The 23,766-nt window shown below is 38.6% G+C and overlaps 1 protein-coding gene across 6 annotated transcripts in view; it reads right to left on the bottom strand.

The window, feature by feature from the left end:
- Positions 1–23,766, bottom strand: part of Uchl3 (ubiquitin C-terminal hydrolase L3) — a 37,265-nt gene that overhangs the window by 9,013 nt on the left and 4,486 nt on the right. Inside the window, exons 3-8 of one of the 6 annotated variants that reach the window (XM_040751651.1) lie at positions 22,071–22,175; positions 21,217–21,345; positions 19,499–19,655; positions 19,096–19,181; positions 17,584–17,631; positions 163–354 (exon numbers count right to left, since the gene is read on the bottom strand). In XM_040751651.1, coding sequence (XP_040607585.1) covers positions 163–354; positions 17,584–17,631; positions 19,096–19,181; positions 19,499–19,655; positions 21,217–21,345; positions 22,071–22,073 — 615 coding nt within the window. In that variant the 5' untranslated portion in view covers positions 22,074–22,175. Of the gene's footprint in view, positions 1–162; positions 355–12,653; positions 12,768–17,583; positions 17,632–19,095; positions 19,182–19,498; positions 19,656–21,216; positions 21,346–22,070; positions 22,176–23,766 lie in introns of all 6 variants that reach the window. The other 5 variants (XM_021227262.2, XM_040751555.1, XM_005070330.4 and 2 more) reach the window with 5 other exon arrangements.

Raw genomic sequence — 23,766 nt, forward strand, 5'->3', positions numbered from 1 at the left:
TGGAGGTATGCTCGCAATCTTATTGGGATAGGAAAAGCTAATGGTTAAGTGACCCAAGAGAAAAGCACCTTAAAGACTGAAGACGTTTAAGGAAAAACAAACACACAAACAAAAAGACTGCCCTCGCCACTGGGAGAAGAGATGAAGATTGACTACACTTACAACAGAATGGAGACCCAAAGATGGCAGGCGTAAGAAGGGTCGCCAGCGACGAAGACGGAGAGATGGACTGGTAACCGCCTTTGCAGGGCCTACATGGTTACGTTTGACCCAGGGCAGGGATGCATGGTGACACAATGATGAGGCCTTCGTTCTGCAGTGGCTAGAATGAGGCTGTGATGAGGATGGCGAGGACTACATAATTAAAAGAGAGAATATTTTACTTAGACCACGTTACTGGGTGATCGTTTATCCTTAAAAGCAACGTATGGTCATTCTTGTATTCATATGGTCGAGTACTTTTAATAATTGTATTCTAGTAAAAGATCACATATGAATGTTGCTTAAAGTGGGTAAAGTGGGAATTTATAATCAAGCACAAGGTCATGTTACATAACTTCATAAGTGCACATCCGAGTATTTACATATCCTCATTTTCATTGCAGACTGGGGAAACTAAAGATTTAAAAGCCACTAAAATAGTATCACTATATATATCTGGCTTTAAAAATGTAACACACGAAATCCATGTAACAGAGACAAGTCACAAAGAACAAAAGTGGAAAGAAAACTGAACCATAAAAGGCATTGGTTAGAACAATTAGAGTATAAACTCTAATGACAGGGAGCAAACCCTAAAACCCTTCTGAATCAACTAGTAATCCTTGTCATTAGCGGACAAGTTACAAAGAAGGCGTTGCAGCCTCTTGTCCATCTTTTGAGTAAATGTTATATAAAGTGTGAACACTTCAGGTACTCTCTGAAGGGTCACATTTCTATCAGTTCATTATCTCCCAGTAACCTGTGCGATCATTACAACTATATTTGCAGAGCACAAAAGGGGGAAGTGACAGAACCTAGGTCATGCTGCCAGCATGCTGGGAGGACGGCAGCTAAACCAAGAGATGAGGTTCTAGAGCACAGAGCCCATATGGCCAAGGGAAGGGTCTGACGCCAGCTTTTATTACACTAGGTCATAGTGAGCCAGGTGTGATTGTCTTAAGGATAGATACCGGGGGAAAACTTCCCAAATGCTGTTGTTCACAAAATATACGGGATGTAAAAAAACTTCTGGTAATTCAGTCATCTTATAATCGTCACCTTCAACAGACAGCAACAATATGAGTTTCTAGCCTAACAAAGCCATTACCAGTGTAACTACAGTGAGAACAAATAAAAAGAATAGTTGTCAGTTCTTAGGTGATACAACACTTCACCAGCCATGACATTAGGAAAGTGACCTGAACTTGAAATGATCTCTACAACTCTTCGGAACCTCAAAAAAAAAAAAAAATCTATGATCCTTGTTGGTACTCCTGATCTATGTAAAGGTATACACTACCTAAAACAAAACTGTCGCTTTTCCCACTGACGTTTAAGAAAAGTTCAGCATCTTAGCCAGCATTTACAATATTAACCACCCACCAGAAATAGATACAAGAATCCCATACTTGACTACATCTGGGAAGAAAGGTGACTACAAGTGTTTGCTGTCACAGACTGGTGCCTTCATTTGAGATGAGAGGCAAAGGGAGGAAGAGAAAAGGCAAATTAGTGAAAGGGGAAATGGAGTAAAGAGTCAGATGAAGGTAGAGACTAAAGAGTGGTGGAGAGAAACTGTCTTCTAAGAATCTGGAGAACAGAGTATCATACCACAATTACACACTAAAATAATGATAGGAGGTTGGCAGAGATGAGATGGAATAAGGAATTCTGGATCAAGATTTCATGTTAAACACACACACACAGGAACAAGTAGAGCATGTTCAAGAATAGATCTGGGATTTGATTTTTATCTTTCAATCTAGTAAGTCAAGTGTCATTTTTCCATGGGTGCTGACAAAGCCATGGGATTTCTAGGTTAGATATACCATTCATGGCACAAGGAGGGTTGACAATCTATGTGCAGTCACAGAGGACAATAAAGAGGACCCAGAAGGGTGCTACACATGCAGTAGGCTGCATGGAGGAGAGGATCGCTACACTGGAGGGAGCCACCGTTTTACAGCAGGCAGTGGGCAAACAAGCACCCTGTCCTGGAGGCCGCCACTCCCATTCCTTTCAGATGCTTACTAATGCACGCCTTTAGGTATTAATAGCCTCATTCTTCTGTTTTTAAAAACATTTTAGTAATTTCAAGCTTATGAAGTTACAAAAACACAAATGGCTCATGGAATATCGATATATCTTGGATACATCATATGCTTGATCATGTGTATTTACGCTGTCTTTCCTTATAATTTTTCTTCCTGAGAGCAAATAGTACCCATTTATGGGTGTGGTATCCAATATTTTCACCCATAAGCACAAATGCCTCTTCATATCCATGAAGGAATGGCTGCAGAAATGCTGGTATAGAGAAATCTGTGGATACTCACATATCTTACATAAAATCTTATAATAGTACTTACATATAACCTGCAAGCATCTCCCCACATACTCAGTCACCTCAATTACTTCTTATGACATCCAATACAACTTCAACCCATCGAAAGGTATTGCACTGCATCATTTAAAGAATAATGAAAAGGGGCTGGAGAGATGGCTCAGCAGTTAAGAGCACTGACTGTTCTTCCAGAGGTCCTGAGTTCAATTCCCGGCAACCACATGGTGGCTCACAACCACCTTGAATGAGATCTGGTGCCCTCTGCTGGCATGCAGGCAGAAGACACTATACACAATAAAAAAAAAAAAAAAAAGAATAATGAAAACATATCTGCAAATCGCACAGGCACTTTGGGGAAGGGAGGTGAGACAGGATTTCCAGACAGAAGTCTTTATCTTTACAACATAACATTTGCTAATATTTTTGTAATTTTAAATTATGTATGTGAGTGAGTGTACATGGCATATATACAGTTTCCCACAGATGTCAGAAGAGCATGTTGGATACCTAGAGCAAGAGTTAAGACGTGGGTACTGAGAATCCTTTAAAAGAACAGTAAGCACTCAATCATGGGGCCATCATCTCTCCAGCCTTCTTTTCCTATATTTTAACTGTCATTTTTCTGTGCATTTTATTTAAAATGACCCGCTTATAGACACATAGTAGAGTCATGTATTTCAACTAAGTTGATAATCTTTCTTCCAACTTACAGGTCTACATTTAACTGACTTCCACATTTTAATTGCATGTCATTTTCCCCTATGGCTGGATTACAATCTGTATTGTTAATTTTGTTTTTCCATTTATTCTTTGTTACAGTGTTTTTAAAAAAAATTTTTTGTTTCTACTTATCTTTACTATAGGCATATTTATATATTTAAAAAATCTATTTAGCAATTGTCTTAAGATTTATAGTTAAGTGTCTTTAGTCATAGTGTTTTTTGTTGTTATGTTGTTGTGTAGCCCTGCTGTCCCGGGACTTGCTTTGTAGAGCAGGCTGGCCTTGAATTCTCAAGAGATCCACCTACCGCTGCTTCCCTAACGCTGGGATTAAAGGTGTGCACCATCACCCAGCTGCTGTGTTCTTCAAATAACAGCACACAACTTGATACTTTATATTAACCTCACAATACTATCAAAGTGTTTTCTCGTATTCTTTGTACGATCATCAAATGTTTTTACATATGGTATAAATTTCTAATGTTTGGTTACTGTTTATTTAGACAATCTGGGCTTCAATTTTGCTTTTGGAGCTAATGACTCACTATGAAGCCCAAGATGGCATCATACTTGAAATCCTCCTGTCTCAGCTCCTAACTGCTGGGATACCAGTGAGTGCCACTGTGCCCAGCTGCACAATTACCTTTTAGTACAATTAAAAGTAAGAAGAATGTAGCTGGAAAGACGGCTCAGGTGGTAATACCTACTTGTTCTTGTTCATTCCAACATCCACATCAGGCAGCTCTCAACCACCTGCAATTCTAGTTCCAGTGGGACCTGATGCCTTGGCTTCTGCAGGCACCTGCAACCAGGCATGCATGCTCACACATGTGTGTGCACACACAGAGGTAAAACACTCACAGGGTTAAAAATAAATCCTTAAAAATACATTTTTAATTACCTTTACTTGTCCCATCTCCAATTGCTGCATAGGTCCAAATTTCTTCCTGTTATCACAATGTTTCTACATGGAGAAATTCTTTTACATTTCTTATAATGGAAATAAACTAGAAATAAGTTCTCTTCATTTTTGTTTCTTACAAAGGTTTTGTTTCTCCATTTAAAAAGCTTTTTTCACCAATTCTTTCAGTACTTTAAAAGTAGTAACTTACTGTGTTCTAACTTGCATAATTTCTGATGACAAATCTGCCATAATTATTTGCTTATTGACATCTAATATACCTGTTTCTTCTGGGTCTTCTGAGTAGACTGAAGATTTTTTTTTTTACTTATCTTTTGTTTTCCTAAGTATGAATATATGAATATTTGTTATCTGGGAGGATGTCTCATGACAGGAATATTTATTCTACAAACTCTGAAGTTCTTGATGTCTTCACTTATTTTTGAAGAAACAGTTAACCATCAATTCTTCTGATGTTTTATATCTCAAGTCCTCACTCACCCACTGTCTCTCTCTTACCTCTCAGCCCCTTTCTCTAGAGTTCCACTTGCACATATTAACCATTTGAGACTGCCCAAAGCTCTGAGAGTTCTTCTGTTTTTCCTTGCCCAATGGGCTTTTCATTTCTTTTTGTAGTACTTTTGTACTTAAGTAACTTTTAGTTCACTGAGCCTTTTTTTAAATGCGTGTGAATTCACACACATGCGTGCTGTGATGCGCATGGGCATGACTGAAGACAACCTTGGTCATCCGTCTACATCTTTCTCCTTGTTTGAGGCATTTTGTTATTTTGTTCCGTACACCAGGCTAGGGCTCACGAGCTTTGGAGACTCCCCTGTCTGCCGTCCATCTCACCAAGGAGCACTGGGACTGTTAGACTCATGATGACTGTCTGACTTCTCTCTGGGTTCTGTGGAGTTCAGGCTTGAGGAGCAAGTACTTTTATCCACTGAGCTATCTTGCCAGCCCAAATGCAATGAGCCTTGTTTTGTTTTATTTTTCCTCAGTTTTTCTGACACTACGGGAGAATTGTTTCAAGGCATTCTTCACTTCTGGCCCTGATTTTTGATACTAGCATGTCCATTTAATTGTTTCTTATAGTTTTCAACTCTGCTAAAAATCTCCATCTGTTGATGTTTCCCATATTGTCCACTTGAACCTTTAATGTCATTATTACACATGCCAACATCTACATTTTATCTAAGTTTCAGTCTGTTGATTGTTTTGCCTCCTAACAGAGTGTTGATGTACCTTTTCTTTTTCTTGCAATTTTTGATCCAATTATATAGTGTACTAAAGACAGAGATAAACAGTATCTACATTTAGGAATGGGCATGCCTCATCAAGATGTCAGCGTCCAGGAATGAGTCTTCTAGTCCAGAGGTTGAGCTGTCTGGCTTTGCTTTCCATAGTCTTGCCCTCAGTACAACAGTGGGTTAAAATCCAGCATTTCTGTTGTGCTGAGACTGACCACTGGGTTAGTGGAGTCTTTTTCACTTCTTGTTCCATGAAAAGCTTTACACCTTTACCAGAGCTTGTGCTTGAGGTCTTTGTTCATGCTACTCCCTTATCCTCACATTAGTACTTAAGGTGCTTTGTCTAATGGTAGTGATGTAGTCTTTCTTTGTTTTTGTTCAATGTCTGTTTTGGTAATTCCTTAGCTCCTGTACATCAAAGCACAGGATTCCCTAAGTAGTAGAAGATTTCCACAACATTTTCCAATACAACATGCTAGTCTTTAAAGAGCTGTATCATTGAGATGATGCACCTTGAAGACATTGCACTTTTAGAGTGTCCTGGTCTTCTGTAACTATAAACATGGCCTAATGAATGCACTCACACAAATATCCATATACAATGATCAGGCACCAGTAGCCACAGTTAACATTCAATAGCGCATACCAGATGTCCTAAACTACAAAGGCTATGGATTCTTACAACAATCCCACAAGATAGGAATTACAATTATTTCTAAACATGAAGTTAAGAGTTTTTTGCCTAAACATTGCCATGATATTAATGTATAATTTTAGCTCTTTCTGCACATATTTTTCAGTGTAAGCATATGTGACAGAGGAAGGAGTGGGGGGGTCATAATCCCAGCACAGTATGTTTCAAATACCAAGAAGTCTATATTTGTATGTGTGACTAATATTCTACAGTATTAAAACTTATGTAATATATTATTATACTGCCTTGTTTCCCATAATGTAACAACAGGTTAATATCCCTTATCCAAAAGTGTTTCCAATTTCAGAGCTTTTGAAATTGAAACTGTACCTGGTTAGCACCCCATTTCAGATTCTGAACTTGGATTAGGATTTCAAATTGCTCTGAGACAGTGACGCTATTATTCAGGGTCTTACTGCCTCTATACCAGCCTTAAGGGCTTAATAAGTAACTTTTTTGTTTTATTTTTCGAGACAGAGCTTCTCTGTATAGCCCCAGGTGCCCTGGAACTTGCTCTGTAGACCTGTGAACTCAGGGATCCTGTCTCTGCCTTCTGAGTGCCGGGATTAAAAGTATGCATTACCATGCTTGGCTAATAAATAAAAGTTTGAAATTTTAAATACTGAAGCAATAACTCTAAATTTTCACTCTATAGTTGCTTATAGCTCATGATAATCTCTCTTATAAGCAAATTAAAAGTACTAACAGTACCAGTGTGTACAAAGAATTAACAGAACTCTAAGTCCCACTGGCAGACTACATTGGTATCTTGATGGTGCGATGAGACTTTATCTACACAACTCTACATAGAACAGGCAAGGATAATGTATACTTCAAAGATATTATAGTTTGATTCCAGGTTACTATAATAAAATGAAAATAAACCCTGCAATTTTTTATTGTTCAGTACATGTAAAGTCATGTTTTTAGTAGCTATAGTATATTAAGTATCAAATAACATTATGTCTAAATGCATCATATACAAATCCTAATTAAAATATTTTGTGGTGAAAATGCTAACAATAATTTGAACTGTTGAGAAACAATGTTGTCAGACACAAACCTTTAGTTAAAAAACAAAAAACCACTAAGGTGAGAGAAACAAGGTATAACCTGTAAACCTCTGTCTTAATTATAGTTCTCCAGAAGACACTTTGTAGAAATCCAAAGACTTTATAAAGATAAAATGTTCTACTTCTCCAACAGAATGGCATTAAGGACACTTGATTTTAAAACAAACATTCCGATTCTTATTTAAACTCAGCTAAGGGGAAAAGGAAGAGAAGGGTAATGATGATGGCTAGAATTACTCTAATTCTGGCTAATCTAGGAATGATGATTTACCTGACAACGACTATAACTACTTAATTCTGGGTAATCTAATAACAATGTTATATGGGTGGCAAAGCTATCTGGGGCAAATCCCAAAACTGAATTTGCAGCACTGGCATCAATATCAATATTTTCCATAATATGAATAGCTACCTCACTTCATCAATGTCAATAATTTAACTGATTCACAGATGCATCTTATCATTTCTACCTGCATTTTCCAAACATAATTTCCTTTCTGATTGTCAAATTTATAACTATTTGCAGGGAGGAGGTAAATAAAAGCATAAATCCCAGGTCCTAAAAGGGAAAATTTCCTTTAACAGATGATGTGCACACACTATACACATTTTTTTTAAAAAATGTATTCTTCTAATAGCTTAAAACTAAGTAATTAGAACTGCTACAAAGGCGAAAATGAAATTACCCAGAACTTTAAAAGGAGGCAGAGGACCTGCCTAAAAGTACTTCCCAGTTAAAAACCAAATGTCTGAAAGACATCTAAATTATTATAAAATGTTACAATAAAATACATATATGTTGACTTAGCTTATAGCCAAAGCATTTTGTTCACTTAAACTTGTCATTATGTCTATATTACGTTATACCATGTCCTTTCCTGAATCTGAAAGTTACTTAAATACTATTTTCCAAAGCATATGTAACATGAGTACTGAAGAACTATGGTTAAGTCCTGTGGGTGCTGTGGCAGGAGGTGGGAGGGGAGGGAATCTGAGACAGGGTCTCAGTACATGCATCCCTAGGCTGGCCTCAGGCTCTTCCTATCTCATTCTTGTGAGCTGAGCATTTGCTCCCCAGAGGACCTGGGCTTGGTTCCCAGTACTCACATGGCAGCATGCAACCATCCGTAACTCCAGTTCCGGGCACTCAATGCCCATTCCTGACCTCCCAGACATACATGCAAACCAGACACTCATACACATTAGATAGCATAAAGAAATAAAATTTTACTCCTCTATCTTATTTACTTACTTGCTTTTCTTTTTGGTACTGGAGACTAAACTGAAAGCCTTGCTAGGTAAGCTCTACCACTGTGTTACATACCAACACTGATTTCTTTTTATGATTTTATTTCTTTCCAGAGAAGTCTTGTATCATGCTTATGACTCATTAATAAACTATGCATTTGCCCATAATTTGAGTATAACAGGCTATTTTTTGGTAACTTTTAAAAAACATTTTCTTTTATGTTATTTTAATTTTCATGTATGTGGGTCTGTATGAGTGTATGTCACGTGAGTGTGCAATGCGCACAGAGGCCAGAAGGGGGTATCTGGTCCTCTACATTGGAGTGACCTCAGATATGGTTACTGGAAACCAAATGCTGGTCCGCTGGGAGAGCAGTAAGTGTTCTTAACCTCTGACCTACTCTGAGCCACGAAGTGTTCTTTTAATATTAGAACTACCACTGAGTCTTAGAAAAATAGGACATGAAAAGAAAACCCAAAACCTCTTTGGCGATGTTGAATACAGTAAAAACAAAATTATAAATATATAATGCTCTAAAGACACTTACGTGTCTGTGTGGAGCTATGTTCATATAAAGCTTCTAAACCTTAAAATCAAATTTTTAACTTAATTCTAAGTGAATTCCTGAAAGTTTCAGGTTAGATTTCAGCACAATAGACTGGATTAGAGGAAATCTGAAGTTGGAGTTTCAAATAGAAAAGATCAGACACATGCAAAAGATAAACTTATCCCTGTTCAGTTGGCAAAGATATGAAATGAAGCCCAGCTAGAAACAAAATACAAACTAGCACTGCAGACTCCACAGGCATGCGCAGTTACCTTTCTACACATGGAGCAGGCGCCCCACGGCCTCCAGGCATTCCTTCTTGATACTCACTCTCCCACAGAGGTCAAACAACTGTGTTGTTACCTCAGTTTGGATTTTTTGATGTCACATGAAGTTTTCACTCGCAGTTGTCAAGTCACCTAAACTAAGTTTCAGAAATTCTTTTCATATGATTTGAGAGTAGCCCCAAATATGTGAATTCCTGTTCTACCACTGTCCTGTGTTCTGTAAAATCAGAACTCAGAAGAGTAACCCCTACCATCTCCATATACGTCAGTCTGTCTCTATACCCAGGGCAGTTTTAGATGGAGGACGCATGGCTCGCTAGCTCTGAGAAGAGAACGGCTGACGTCAGCACCGATGTCTCCCTTAAAGGAATAGCTGTGCATTCCCATTTCTGAGACTGGAAAAGAAGGAGGGCTAGTGCAAGGGAGGCGAGAGGGGCGTGAGGCCTTCATTCGGGACTGCAAAGAGAGACCACGAGGAAGGCAAGAGCCGAGGCTGGCAGTCCAGTGTCTCTCGGCGTGAAGAACACGATGGAACTGCCTTCAAAACGTTACTTCCAGCCTTGTCAAAGTAAGGGCAACAGTGTGTGGAAAGTAAAGTAAAATTTAAAAACGAGCAGAAAATTAGTTTCAAGCATTAAAAGGAACTCATTTCATTTTTAGTATGTGTATGCCTGTGTGGGGGTGTGTACAAGCGAGTATGGATACTCAAGGAGGCCAAAAGAGGGTTTTAGGTATGCTTGAGTTGTGACCTGGTGATATTTTGCTCATGCTATACCAAATAAGGCTTGCCTGAAGATCAGACTGTAGAGCTAAGCCACTAGTTAGGCACAGAGGCCAGACAGTGGTGGTACACACCTTTAATCCTAGCACTCAGAGACAGAGACAGATCAATCTCTGAGTTCAAGGCCATCCTGGGCTACATGGGATTGAGACAGGAGTGATATGGCTGGGTGGAAAGAGGAATAAGGAGGAGGAGGAGGGGGAGGAGACAGGAGTACAGGACAGCCTCCAAAACAATACAGAGAAACCTTATCTCGAAAAACCAAAAAAATAAAGATATTTTAAAACTATAATCATCTTCGCCAGTCTGTAATGAAGCCATAAACTCTACATAATTCATAAACATATAACATTAAGCTTGTCTCCTACACTGACAATATGAACTGGCTAAGTTAAAAGATCCTAACTGGGTTTGTCTGCACGCACGCGCGCACACACACACACACACACACACAGCTATGTTGCTATGAACTCCATTTGTTGATTTAACCGATCAAGGATTGAAAATTTTATTATATATTCTTAGTATTTTCTAACATAAATATCTATTAATAAGTAATCTACAGATGATCTTAAGAATACAAGAGGATATGCATATTATATTCAACTAAACCATTCTACTCAAAGGACATATAAAATGAATAATGAATAAAAGTTACATAAACATTTTATATAAGGAATCTGCTATCTATGAGTGTTCTTGGAACCAATCTGTCCAACAGAAATACTGAGAGACACAACTGTGTGTGGTATATCCTTAATTATATATACCTATCTGTCACTATACACTTGAAATCAGAACCTTATCCAATGATTAAATAGATTTGCTTTTAAAAGTCAATAACACAAAGCAGGCCACATTACATTGTAATTTCATTAAACATTAAATTTGATTTTATGACTTAAATTCATTTCATAAACTTACTAAAGATTTTTCAAGAGTCATTAGAAAAGAAACATTTCCCTCTGTCAAAAAAGCAAAAATTTAAAAACAGAATTTAATACTGTGCCAGGTGGTGGTCGCACACAACTTTAATCCCAGCACTTGGGAGGCAGACGAAGGTCTGTGAGTTCAAAGACAGCCTGGTCTATAGAGAGAGAGGTTCCAGGACAGGCTCCAAAGCTACACAGAGAAACCCTGTCTCAAAATAACAAAAACAACAAAAAAAAATTTAACACTGGTTTCAAGATATACTGTTATGTATGAAACTGCTTAAAAAATCAGTTTTAAAAGGGAACATTGAAGAATTTAATACTACTATTGGCTATGCTCAAATACATTAGTGACTGAAATAAAAGACCTTTGTAAACAAAAACTATTTTTGGGAGGGGAGGGTTCGAGACAGGGTTTCTCTGTGGCTTTGGAGGCTGTCCTGGAACTAGCTCTTGTACACCAGGCTGGTCTCAAACTCAGAGATCCGCCTGCCTCTGCCTCCCGCGTGCTGGGATTAAAGACGTGCGCCACCAACTCCCAGCCAAAAACTATTTCTTATTCATGCTTATAGCGCATAGTTAGCCAAGTGAAGGAAAGACAATTTGCACTATGAACTGAAACCCTTAGCAATGTCCATCCCTTCAATCACACATAAGAGAAACTTCTTTGGGAGAAAGTGCAATAAACACTTGCATAAAAAATGATATTTAATAAAGCCTATTTTTAAGTTGGAAAACTAAAAATATAAACATCAAAATCGAGGCACTGGAAAGTAAATTATGATTTACTCACCCGAAAGTATGCAAAGAATTATTCTGAAAAAGTTTTGAATAAGAAAATATGCATACTAAAATATTAAGGAAAGCTCCTTTTTCTCTACTGTTTACATTATGCTAAAAGGCTGGAATTAAGTATGTAACTAAATGCTAAATGTATTTTTTGATATACTTTCAATTTTGGCATGTTATTTAAAATCATAATAAAATAATATGCTTTTGCAAGCTAAAAGTAAAAATATGTATTATAATTTACATGGAGGCTCTTTGGCAAATGACATGAAAGTAGAGTTTGAAGGCAAAGAGCACTTGGATTTTTCTTCCTTGCCTTCATGTATGATTTGCAGACTTCTTCCATTATTGTACTGTGAACTACACATTACCAATTAAAAATACTCATGATATCCAAACCATCATGTCTGAACAGAATCTTTTAATCTACCAGGTAATCTGGTAGATGCACAGGCTACATCAACTTGGAGCCCTGTGCCAGCATTCTGAAAGGACTTAGACTGGATACCTAAGAGTCCTTTTTCAATTAAGTAAAAATGCTTGTAGCTAATTATAGTCATTTCAAATCAGTAACTACTAAAATATTTAGCAGTACTTAGCATTGGGCCACATATCACTGTAACAAATACGGAGAACACTTTTGTTGATGGAAACTTTGTTTAACATAATCTCATTAATTTTTCTAACAAGGCACTTTAAAGGAAAAAGTCAAAATCACTGGAGAGATGAAATTCAAGTACAACTGAAGACAATTTACTGTTTCTCACTCAGTCCATTTCCACCCAAGGTAGGATGATCTTCACTTTAACTCGTAAATGGCTGCACAGTCCGCCTGCCGACGCTTTACTGCGCTGTGTGGCCTGGTACGGGGGCACACACCTGCAATCCCAGCACTTGGCTGGCAGGACTAGAAGTAGGGAGACTGCCCGAGTTCAAGTTCTGGCTAAGCCTTGGGGGCAGTAGCTGAACCTCACTGTGCGGCAGCTGCTTCATCTGTAAAGGGAGACAATACCTGTAACCCTAAAGCTCCTACAAAGTAAACAGCACACATTTCTATAGCATTGATTAGGGGAAATTCACCTACCGACACTTTCATTCTTACTATGTAGGTTGAATGGAAAAGGAGGAAGAAGCAAATTTAAAAACTCAAAGGATAGAGAGATTCCTCTACTGAAAATTACTCTTATCCCACTTTTTTTTAAGTTTAGTTTTTTTTTTATCAATATCATTCAATCAGTAAACAAAACTAATGAAGTGGGCCTACCATCCAAATTTCTGAATTAGTCAATGTCTGACTGACAACAATGATGAGTTAATGGAAAAACATTGAAGTAACAATTCCACTGTGGCAACAGACCACAGCCAATCTTCTGGATAAACCACTGAATACCAGTAATTCAATGTAATGGATTTCTCATCTATTTGAAAATCTCAGCATGCAGTAATCGGTCCACCCACCACCCCTCTGTTCCCACCAACATGCTGTGAGTGTAGAGAGGATGCCATCGGTGTCCGAAATCACCTTCAGTGTACACTATTACTAACTACCAGCTCCTCTTCGCTTTAACACCTACGTGACCCTGGAGCTTCTTTTTGCCTCACCCTTATTCTCCCGAGAGTTCACAAGCTTCTACCCACACATAAAAGACTAAAACTACACGACCTTTAGACTTCTACATATAAGCTCAGTGCCTTCCACAGGTCAAAAACACTCCACTCCACTATAAGGTCAATACAATTTCATGATCTGAACCCAATTCATAAACCCAATTTGATAAACACTACACGAAGCATCTCTGGCAGCTCTAAAATGCCAATAAAGTCCAAGCTTCCTGTGATCTGGCTTCACTTTCATTGTCATTCAGATTAGTTTTTCTCAATGCCTAGTAAAATAGCATCACCATCCATATTTACCAACTGCCCATTAAATGCCAGGCAGTATTCTAAGACAGCTTTTGAGATCAACTCATTAAGCTTCATAGCAATCTTATATGGTAGGCAGTACTATCTGTAGTTTACACAAGGAAAATACCTTGCCCAAACTAACAAGCAGATGAGTCAGTATGAAACCTACATCTTATGTCCTAACCTACATTATTTTTTACTGGAGCCTATTTCAGTCAGTATATATGGCAAACAAGGTGTGCGGTCTCATGGAACTCACATTTTTGTAACTGAGCAGAATGAAGAAACAAACAAAAGGGAGCAGAAACTCTATAGACTACTTTAAAAGACCAGGAAGAAAATGGTGTTTTATGAGAGAAAGACAGACAGGTAGATGACGAACAAAGCCCTCCCTGAAAAAAGATGCCTTTCAAGATGAGATCTCAAAGATGAGAAAGGGCCACACCACCTCTGCAACAAGAGGTGTACCAGAAGGCTCCTGTGTTTACTAGGTTATAAAAAACGGTCCAAATATGGCATTAGGTTGATCTTCATTCTAAAACTGAAGTTCTCCTACCAAATCTCTATTATTTGATAGCGTCCTCATTAGTTAGTTGTCTTTGGCCAAGTTGCCACAGATAGAATTATCTGAGAAGAGGAACTTCAACTGAGAAAATGGCTCTATCTGTTTGTTTGTCATCAAGCATCTTCTGAACTAACGAGTGATGTGTGAGGGCCCAGCCCACTGTGGGTGGTGCTATCACTAGGAAGGTGGTCTTGGGCTGTCTAAGAAAGCAGACTGAGCAAGTCATGGGACCTGCAGATTGCTGCCCTACTTCTGGCTCTGACTTACCTGCATGATCAACTGTAAGCTGTAAAGGTAAAACAAGCCCTTTCCTTCCAAAAGTTGCTTTTGATCGGTGTCTTTATCATGACAACAGAAAGTAAACTAAAACAGATAGGTTACAGGATAGTATAATTAGAATCCTTACAAGGAAGGAGACACCAAATACATTCAGATTCATTCTCATTCTCTCTTGTTCTATCCTCTGTACCCCCACCCACTCCCAAAATGCACAAAACAAGGAACTGAACTCATATAAAAATGTTAACTATGCGCTAATGAAAATATTTAGTGTAGAACTCCAAAAACAACTAAGAATGTGTCTTTGGGTTTTGTTTCATTGTGTATCCCTAGCTAGTCTGGAGCTTGCTATGTGGACCTGGCTGGGTTAGAATGCTCAGACATTCCCCTGCTTCTACCTCCCCTAAGTTCTGAGATTAAAGGTGTGTGTCTGACTGTAGGTATCTGTACACATGCACACAGGTACCCACAGAGGGTAGGAGGAGGCATCAGACCACTTGGAAATGTAGCAACAGTAGCTGTGAGCTAGCTGGTATGTGTCTGGAAGACTGAAGAGCAGTAAGAACTCTTAACTACTGAGCCGTAGCCCTAGCCTATGATTGCTCTTTTTAAGTTTTTATATCACCAAAGACATTTCTAACCTAAAACTGAAAGTAGTAAATATGTATTGAGCCTATGTGTAAAAAACAGTTCTAAATAATTTAAAATGTGCAAATAAACCAGGCATCAATCCTAGGCCTAAGAACCACAACAAAAGATAAAATTCCCTACCTCATAAACTAAGGTGCCATCTATTAATAGGAGGCATTTAATATACCACTAAGATAGAAATGATAGCTAGTAAATTACGACAACAGTTCAAACAGGTCCTAATTCTAGAATTATTAAAATGTAAGAAAATGTACATCTTTGTTTGTTTGTTTGGACAGGGTCTTAACTATGCAGCCTAGATGAACCTGCAACTCAATGTGTAGATCAAGTTATCTCAAACTGCTGATCCTCTTGCCTCAGCCTTCTAAGTGCTAAAATTCTAAGTTTATACCACCACATTTGGCTTGGAAGAAATACATTTTAAATAGTTAAAAAAGATTATGAAAAGAAATCAATGCAAATACTGCAGTCACATGGAAGAGTGCACAGAATAGATCACATATAACCCGGTTATAAGAAGTGCTTTATGTAAAGGGTCACATTGAAGTTAGTTTGAAGGCTAAGCAGAAATCAGAAAAGTGGATGCTGAGAGGACTACTTCGTAAAGAGAAATTATAAGAAAAAAAATAGCAATAAAATAAGAGATTGGTAGAGAGAAACATTTTCAGAAAGACAGCCAAAGCAGTGAGGGTTAGGAGAAGCTTTAAATGAAATTGACACAGGAACTGGAGGAATGGTCCTCAAACTGGTTTTTTCAACACAATTAAGCCTTAGAGTCATAATGCACATAAATGATATGGCTCTAACAATGATTCTCAACTGAGAGAGACATAGTGGGAAAAGAGATTAACTTTATTGGGAGTAAGGCCTGCAAACACCCTCTAAAAATGCTGCGTTCCTTCCACTATACTTTAAGAATCATCGCAGTAGGAAAACAAAAGTTTGAGTCACCAGTTGAATTACATTTCAGGAAAGGCAATGGAATTAAAACTGGGAAAATGAAGGGCAGGAATGAAGGCACAGGTAATGCTCAAACAGGGACAGTGCTTCTAAAATGTCAGTGGGTGGCTCCCGCGACAGCCAGCTGGTATCCGCTGTCACAAAGGATGACAAAGTTTCAGTCTGCACAGAAAGAGACATGACTACCACTCAAGTAGTAAAGCCATAACTCAGATGAAGGTTCCAACAGGACTTGAAAAAAAAGGTACCACAAAGGCAAATCCTCTGGAAGTGAAGTAATCTTATACGGACCCACCTTATCACCAGCGTTAATGCAGCGACACTGTAACCCACACTGTTTAGCATCACAAGCATGAAAACAGGAGCACTCATCTATTTTCAAAGCTACCTGCTGTATGTAAAAATCAAGTCTACAACTTCGAAAGAAGAGACTGAGAACAGCTTAGAAGGGACAATCAGAAGGATACTTAGTGTTTCAATTAGTCAAACATCACAGTCATACAGTTTGAAGGAAGAATAATCACAGCTATATCATATTACCAAAGTATCTCACTTTAAAAAGGGTTTAATAATAATCTAAAATCAATTTCTTAATTATGCACTTTCCCCAAGTATTTTAAAGCCAATAAGCAATGTGATCCTATATGTGAAAATGTGACTTTTCCTGGTTATTAACATAAATTAATGTGTACAAGAACGAGTTTCATTATGACATTTTCACAACAGTACTTCATGTACTGTACCTATCACACGCTCCCTCGTTGCCCCCACACCTCCCTTCCGCTAGTTCCCTTCTTCCAAAATAATCACCCTGCTGAAAGGAGATTTCAAGTCACATATGAAGAAAATGTCCTGTTTCCTGGTGCTGTAAATATACCAACCAAATTAACAAGATTCTATTCATTCTGACTATCTTCTGACAAAGTTCCTTTGAGAGTGAGGGTTTGAGAAAAGTGGAGAGAAGGGACGGATAAGAGAAATGAATAAAGTACATAGAGAGACAAGAGAAGGATCGGAAGTGACCCAGCAGAATCTGCTGCAGCATAAACTTGAAGATCAATCTGATGGCCCAGAACACGGACGGTCACTGAGCAACACCTGGCTTTTTCTTTCTGAAAGCTAGGCATGACAGTGATGCCGAAAAAAATCATACAGGCTAAAATCTGGATGTGTGTGGAAGTCACCGGACTCTGAGAGGGAAGAAACAGGCTACCTGTTAGGTAAAACAAAGAATACACAATCTGCAACCTGGGAAAGGATCCGGCAAAGTAAAGCAGACATTCGTGCAGCCATTAGCAGCCTGGGGAAAACACCTGTGCTGATCACTGCTGCAGTTGCATACGCAAATTCAAAGGAAAAACCAAAACAGTCAAGACCTTTTCCAAAGCCATGGGTCCCACACTGTAAGGTCAAATGTACACACAAACAGTTTTAAAGAAATGTGAATACCTCAGTCTGACCTTCATGTGCGCTGGTCTCGTGAGTAACTCGAATAGCCTGGAATAAGAACATAAACGGTTTCCAAAAAAGAACAATCATACCCAACTTTTAAATGAAAACAGCTAAGTTTTACCATGTAAAATCCTGTAATGAGGCAGAAACTGGAAGAATTTAGGAGTTTAGCACTGAACCTTTCCAAAGTGTAGCTAGGTAAGCAAACGAGCCTCTGTCCCCTCTCCTCACAAATTGCTTACGCTTTAGGAAACCGACTAGGTGACAGCTTCTAATTTGCACAGTGCAAGTAGAGGCTCATTTAGCTTCCTTAACTGTTAGAGGCCACACTTAACACTTTATTCCCTTGAGACTGGAATAAAGTGAGCAGCTCACAGACAGAAGCTGAAGAAGCTCACCTCATCTCGTCCCTCCAGGGTGCATGCTCCTGCAGCTCTGGCTTACTTTATGTTTAGTCATGCATTTCAGTAGGCAACTTAGAAACGTGGTGCAAAAGGCATGCGATTATGAGAGAGAAGCTAGAGAATTCAGTTATCTGCACTTCAAAATGCTCCAGTCATACCCGTCATTATCAAAGATGGAGAAAAATGCGCACAACAGAAAATCAGGGGTGAAAGTGGTACTGTTATTTATAGCAATTTGGTGGTTAAGTATTAAAGCCTTAAAGACATGCAAACTGATCAGCAATTTCTCCTCTAGGAGTTACTATGTTGATATATTTAATGTATGTGATTATATGAAATTAAAGATGGTTCTAAAACCTCGGGCACAGAAATATAAGTTATAATCATTTTACATAGTGAAAAAAGAGGGAAGACAGATTTCTAACATTTTACTGGTTAAATATAATATACAACAGAAAGCTACTCAGCCATTAGAAAAATGTTAAATATATACTTACTGATGTTAATACGTTTGTGATAAATGAAAAAAGCAAGTTATAAAACAGTATTACAGTGTGATCAAATTTTAAAAAATATTGTGTATATACATACATGTTCCCTATAAAAATATCAATGGTAGCTACCTTTCACTGGTGGAATTATTGGCAACTGTCATGTTATCTTACTTTTAAGAAAAATAAAGATTTCTTATGAAATTTCCAAGTTTGTAAAACTTAAAGCAACTAAAGTATTTCATAACACTAAACACTATTAATACATGTAATACTTTGTTTTTCTAATTTCAAAGAACACCATCTATTGATATTACTAAAAGGCAAAAAGTCTTCTGAAAAATAATTTCAAAACTCAAATGTTTAGAACAATCATTGCAAAATGGATTAGAGAGTGCAGCTATTAATTTGCAAACTATTTGTTCATTCTACCCTGGACACAGAACAACATTATAGATATTTCATGTACAGTTACCTGAAAAAGCAAAGCCCTTGCAAAGGATCTGACAAATGATGTTTTCCCAAACTACAGTTTCAAGACAAACCACTAAACAGAGCCCACAACCCTGTAACACAGCCCATGGATGAGGCCAAGACAGAAACAAGGTACTGACGTCATAGTTCTCCAGGTACTTGGCTCTTTCTTCAGGGCTCATTGACACGGACTCCTCCAGGAACTTTTTCAATGTTGACCCAGATTCTGAAAATGTCAAAAATGGTTAAAAATTTAACTTTATTACAGAAAAAAATAACAAAAGCAGTACAGCATTTTCTTAGGTAAAAGTCCTTTAACTGATAAGAATCTAAGACTCCTGGGATAAATAAGTCAAATGTTTTTTGCTGAGCCTGTTCATCAGCAATATGGAAAAATGGGAAGGATTAACGTCTCTCCTGGCTCCACATACATCCCCTAACAAAAGAAGAGACGCACGGCTTTACAGTTGGAGAGTTAGAGCACCCCCTCCTGTTCAATAAGTTAACACAGCTGGGGAAAAACTGGAACAGAGACGGACTTACCAAAGTGCATCTTGTCTTTGTTGTTCGCAATGGCGTGAATTAGTCCAATTGTCCCACAGGCATTGCTGATGGTCTGCTTAATGAAATATACTGATGACGTAACATCTTGTCCTTGAGATTTTATTTTTTCTTCCTCTTCTGTCCTGAACACCTCATACTATTGGGAAAAAAAGTCAACAGTCCACATGCAAAATAACCCATACACTAAAAAGAGCACTCAAGTCTGTACAGGAAAGGTTATGAAATGAGGAGACTTAGATTAAAATCTGACAGGACTTAGAGTAAGATCACCACATTATCAACATTGCCTGACAAAAGACTGACAATAGTAGCTGTGTCGGTAAAGCAATGAGAAAATGGACAGCCTGGCATTATTTATTTTACTCATTGCTTGCTTTCAGACAAGGGTTTCCCTGTGTGGCCCAGGTTGGTCTGGAGCTTTATATGCCATTGTTAAAAGTAGTCATTGTCACCACCACAGTAGGAGGCACAGAGCCATCTGTGTTAACACTTTCAATGTTCACAACGCCTAACAAACGACTACGTTTGTAATAGCTTGGTTTAAAATACAATCTTAAAGTGTACAATAGCGATGGGAGTGTAATTCCACAGCAGTGCTGGCCTGGCACGTATGAAGCCCTATGTTCAGTTCCCAGCAACACAGACACAGACACGCACACTGAATAAAACAAAAAGACTACATTTTATGTTAAAAACTGAGTGAGAAGCAGAAAGAGGAGTGCTTCTGTTAACTGAGCTTCTATAATTCGGAGAGCCAAGAGAGTAGAGGTAAGCAAACTTCAGGACACACCACAAAACCTGCCCTCCCGTTTTCATTAAATAAAAATTGATTAATGTACTGATATGGCTGTTCGTCCAGAAGTGAGAAGTGAGAGACTGTGATGCCTACAGTAAAGGCAAAAATGTTATCATTTGGTCTTTTACAGGAGTTCTTTACAGCATCTTTTCTGATCTGCATACCAATAGTATCTACAGAAAATCCAGAGTTTAAAAAGTGATTTTAGGGCCTGGAGAGATGGCTCAGAAGCTGAGAGCACTTCCTGCTCTTCCAGAGTTCTGGGTTTGATTCGCAGAGCCTACATGGTGGCTCACCAGTGGTTGGAACGCCAGTTCCAGCAGTTCCAGCGCCCTCTTCTGGCTCATTAACACTGCATAAGCAGGCATTCATGCAAAACACTTATACACATAAAATCAAAATAAACCTAAAAACAATAGATAAGCACTTCTAAGAACAAATGCATCTATGCTTAAAAATAATTTTAAGGCTGAGCAGTGATGGCGCACGCCTCTAATCCCAGCACTTGAGAGGCGGAGGCAGGCAGATCTCTGTGAGTTTGAGGACAGCCTGGTCTACAGAGCGAGTTCCAGGGCAGCTAGGGCTGTTACACAGAGGAACCCTGTCTTGAAAACAAAAATTGAAGAATATTCATGCAAACGCTATTAAATGCTACATTAAACTAAAGCTGAGGCAATCGAACCATTATCTCCTAAGAGAAAAAAGCTGAAGGTAAAAGACCAACACAGGGCTTCATTGTCAATCTATAATCTAAATCTTTTATTTTTAATATGACAGTAAGATTCCCTTGCTTCTTAGTTTGCTGACTATGTGCAACAACGTCATTATCTATTTCAAAGACTAGTTTTCCTCAGTATCAAACTCCGCATTGGTCAGAAGCTACGCGGCTCACTCTAGTTACCTTTTCTGTAATAGGGAAAAGGAGTAACACTGCGCACACCGGTCGTGGTACCATGCTCAGAAGTTCCGGCTCCATTCCGTACACATCAACAAACTGCCAGTTAGGGTGCAAGCCTAACTGTTTGAGAAACTAGCAAAAGAAAAAGCAGCAAAAGTTAAGTGGCAAAGGAAAACCTGTGGAATATTAACAGGAGAGCGATCCACAAGTGTGTGCACCACATATCTAGTATTCAGAAAGGACTGAGATCAAGCATTACTGATGTTCAGTAAGAATGAGAAGGCAGCACTATCAACCCACAGGATACACACAATACATACATATAATCCTTATCTGTCAAGTGTACCACAGTCTGAGAGGGGAAAAGACGACACAGCAAAGCAAGTCTACAATGAACAGGGTATTACAAGAGCAATTTGTATCACATAACAGTTAAAAATCATAACATACTCAACAAATCTGTTCTCAAAATCTATTACTTTGGCATTTAATATGTTAGCCAGGACTTTACATAATACATACAAGTCACCTTAAAAACTTACTTCCAGCCTTTACTGCATCAATTAAACACTGAATTATTTTAATACATCAACAGTTTATCCTGACATCCAAAAGTAACTCCTGGAGTTTAAAGAGAGATAGCTAAGCATTTTATCAACAAGCAAAAAGCAACATGGTGCACAGACATGCATGCATGCAAGCACTTATAAAATAAATAAACAGATAAATAATAACTGCAGGTAAGGCTCTCTTGGGAAGTGAATGGCATGTATCACATTCACCTCTCCACCACGTTGCGTGGTCTGGAACTACAGAAAACAAGTCTCTCCACTATGCCCATTCTTCACATTACTAACCATGTCAGGATTTAGTAAAGCTCACAGGCATAGTTGAGAATATCTCCCTTTCTCTTCTTCATTTCTTCCAAATGAACTGTTCTAGGTCAGTCTTAATATTCAATTCTACTTACAAACAGAAAAAAAAAGAAGAAAAAAATTTTTTAAGAAAAAGGCTCAGCATTAAGGGAAGAAATTCTCATCTTTTTTCCCATTGCTAACTAAGGGCTGTACGTGGCCAAACCAAGTACTGCTTGGATGGAAACGAATACACTTTATTAGATAACCTTGGCATCTATATGTCTGCAAGTGGCTTAACTTGCATACTCCTTTTCCTGCCAGTTAAAGAAAATTGGACACTGAGCTCCTTATCTGCACTCTTACTTTCATCAACTCACATACTACCCTGACAGGACTGACATCTCCAAAGCAGGCAAGCATGGAGAGCTCAGCAAACCGGGGACTCCACTCAGGGCGGGCTATCCCCTCCCTCCTGAGATGACAAACTTGGCAGCATGAGACCCTTACTGTGTGCACTGTACATATACCCCTTTCTCTGAACAATGTACCTAACAACTGTTAGCATGCACAGCTCACATAAAGAATGGAAAGGCCAATCCAGTCTGAACTGGTTTGGGGTACACATGCAGTAAAGCAAACTGTGTCACTGAAAGTATTTTATGTGAAAAAAGAGATTTACTTCACTACAGGCTCAATATGCACTAAGTTCAAATTACCAAAAGGAGACACAATGCTGGTCTCAGAAGCATCATCATTCTAGCAACAGCCCACCATACCAACAAAGATGATACAGCTTATGAACAGCATTCTAACAGCAAGAGGAGGACCCCAGAGACAAGGACCAGAGACAGTAAGATTCAGAGAAACATCAACGTAGAGGATATGGTGTGACAGTTCCAGTAAGAATGCTCCACACCGGCTCACGTGTCTCGACACTGGGTCCTCGGCTGGCAGTGACTTTGGGGAGATTCTGGAGTGCAGTCCAAATGCACCACAGGAAGTGGGCTTTGAGTGTTTCCACTCTCGCCCTACGTGTTTGTGCTCTATGGTTTAAGATGTGAGCTCTCAGCCACCATGCTGCTATTTGCAGCTGACGTTCCCCAAAAGGACTCGTCTCTCTGGAACTGTAACTTGTCTTTAGTTGTCTTGGTGATGCCATTTTATCATAGCAACAGAAAGGTAACTAATACATATGGGCATGTTCAGATAGGACTTAAATTATCGAACCTTGGCCTCAGTTTTAGTATTACCAAGGAAGAACAATTAGATTTGTTCTAGATGCTTTAAATGGAAGGAGTGATGAATAATTAAAAGTTATAAGACAGCAAAATTTGTTCCAGTAAGAATAAGTGTCACTTTACTAATTAAATGCTATTCTCATTGCTATAATAAAATTAAAGTGCTTTAGAAGACGGGATTTTGTTCACTGACATTCGGGGAAAGGATGCATTTCCACATTAAATTCTGAGGGAACTGTCCCAGAGCAGGTAAGTGAGTGACTCTATAGGCTCTGCTCATTACTTGATGACATGTACTGGAAGCTTCCTGAAGGCTACAAAACACTCATGGCACTTCCAACAGCTCTCTACTCTCAAAGGACTTAGGTTTTAGTGGCAAAGAAAATATACATATAGCTGGGCATGGTGTTACAAACCTTCAATCCTGGCACTCAGGAGGCACAAGCAGGAGGATCTCC

Source organism: Mesocricetus auratus, unplaced genomic scaffold (assembly GCF_017639785.1).
Source record: "Mesocricetus auratus isolate SY011 unplaced genomic scaffold, BCM_Maur_2.0 Super-Scaffold_2245, whole genome shotgun sequence".
Classification (NCBI taxonomy): Eukaryota; Metazoa; Chordata; class Mammalia; order Rodentia; family Cricetidae; genus Mesocricetus; species Mesocricetus auratus.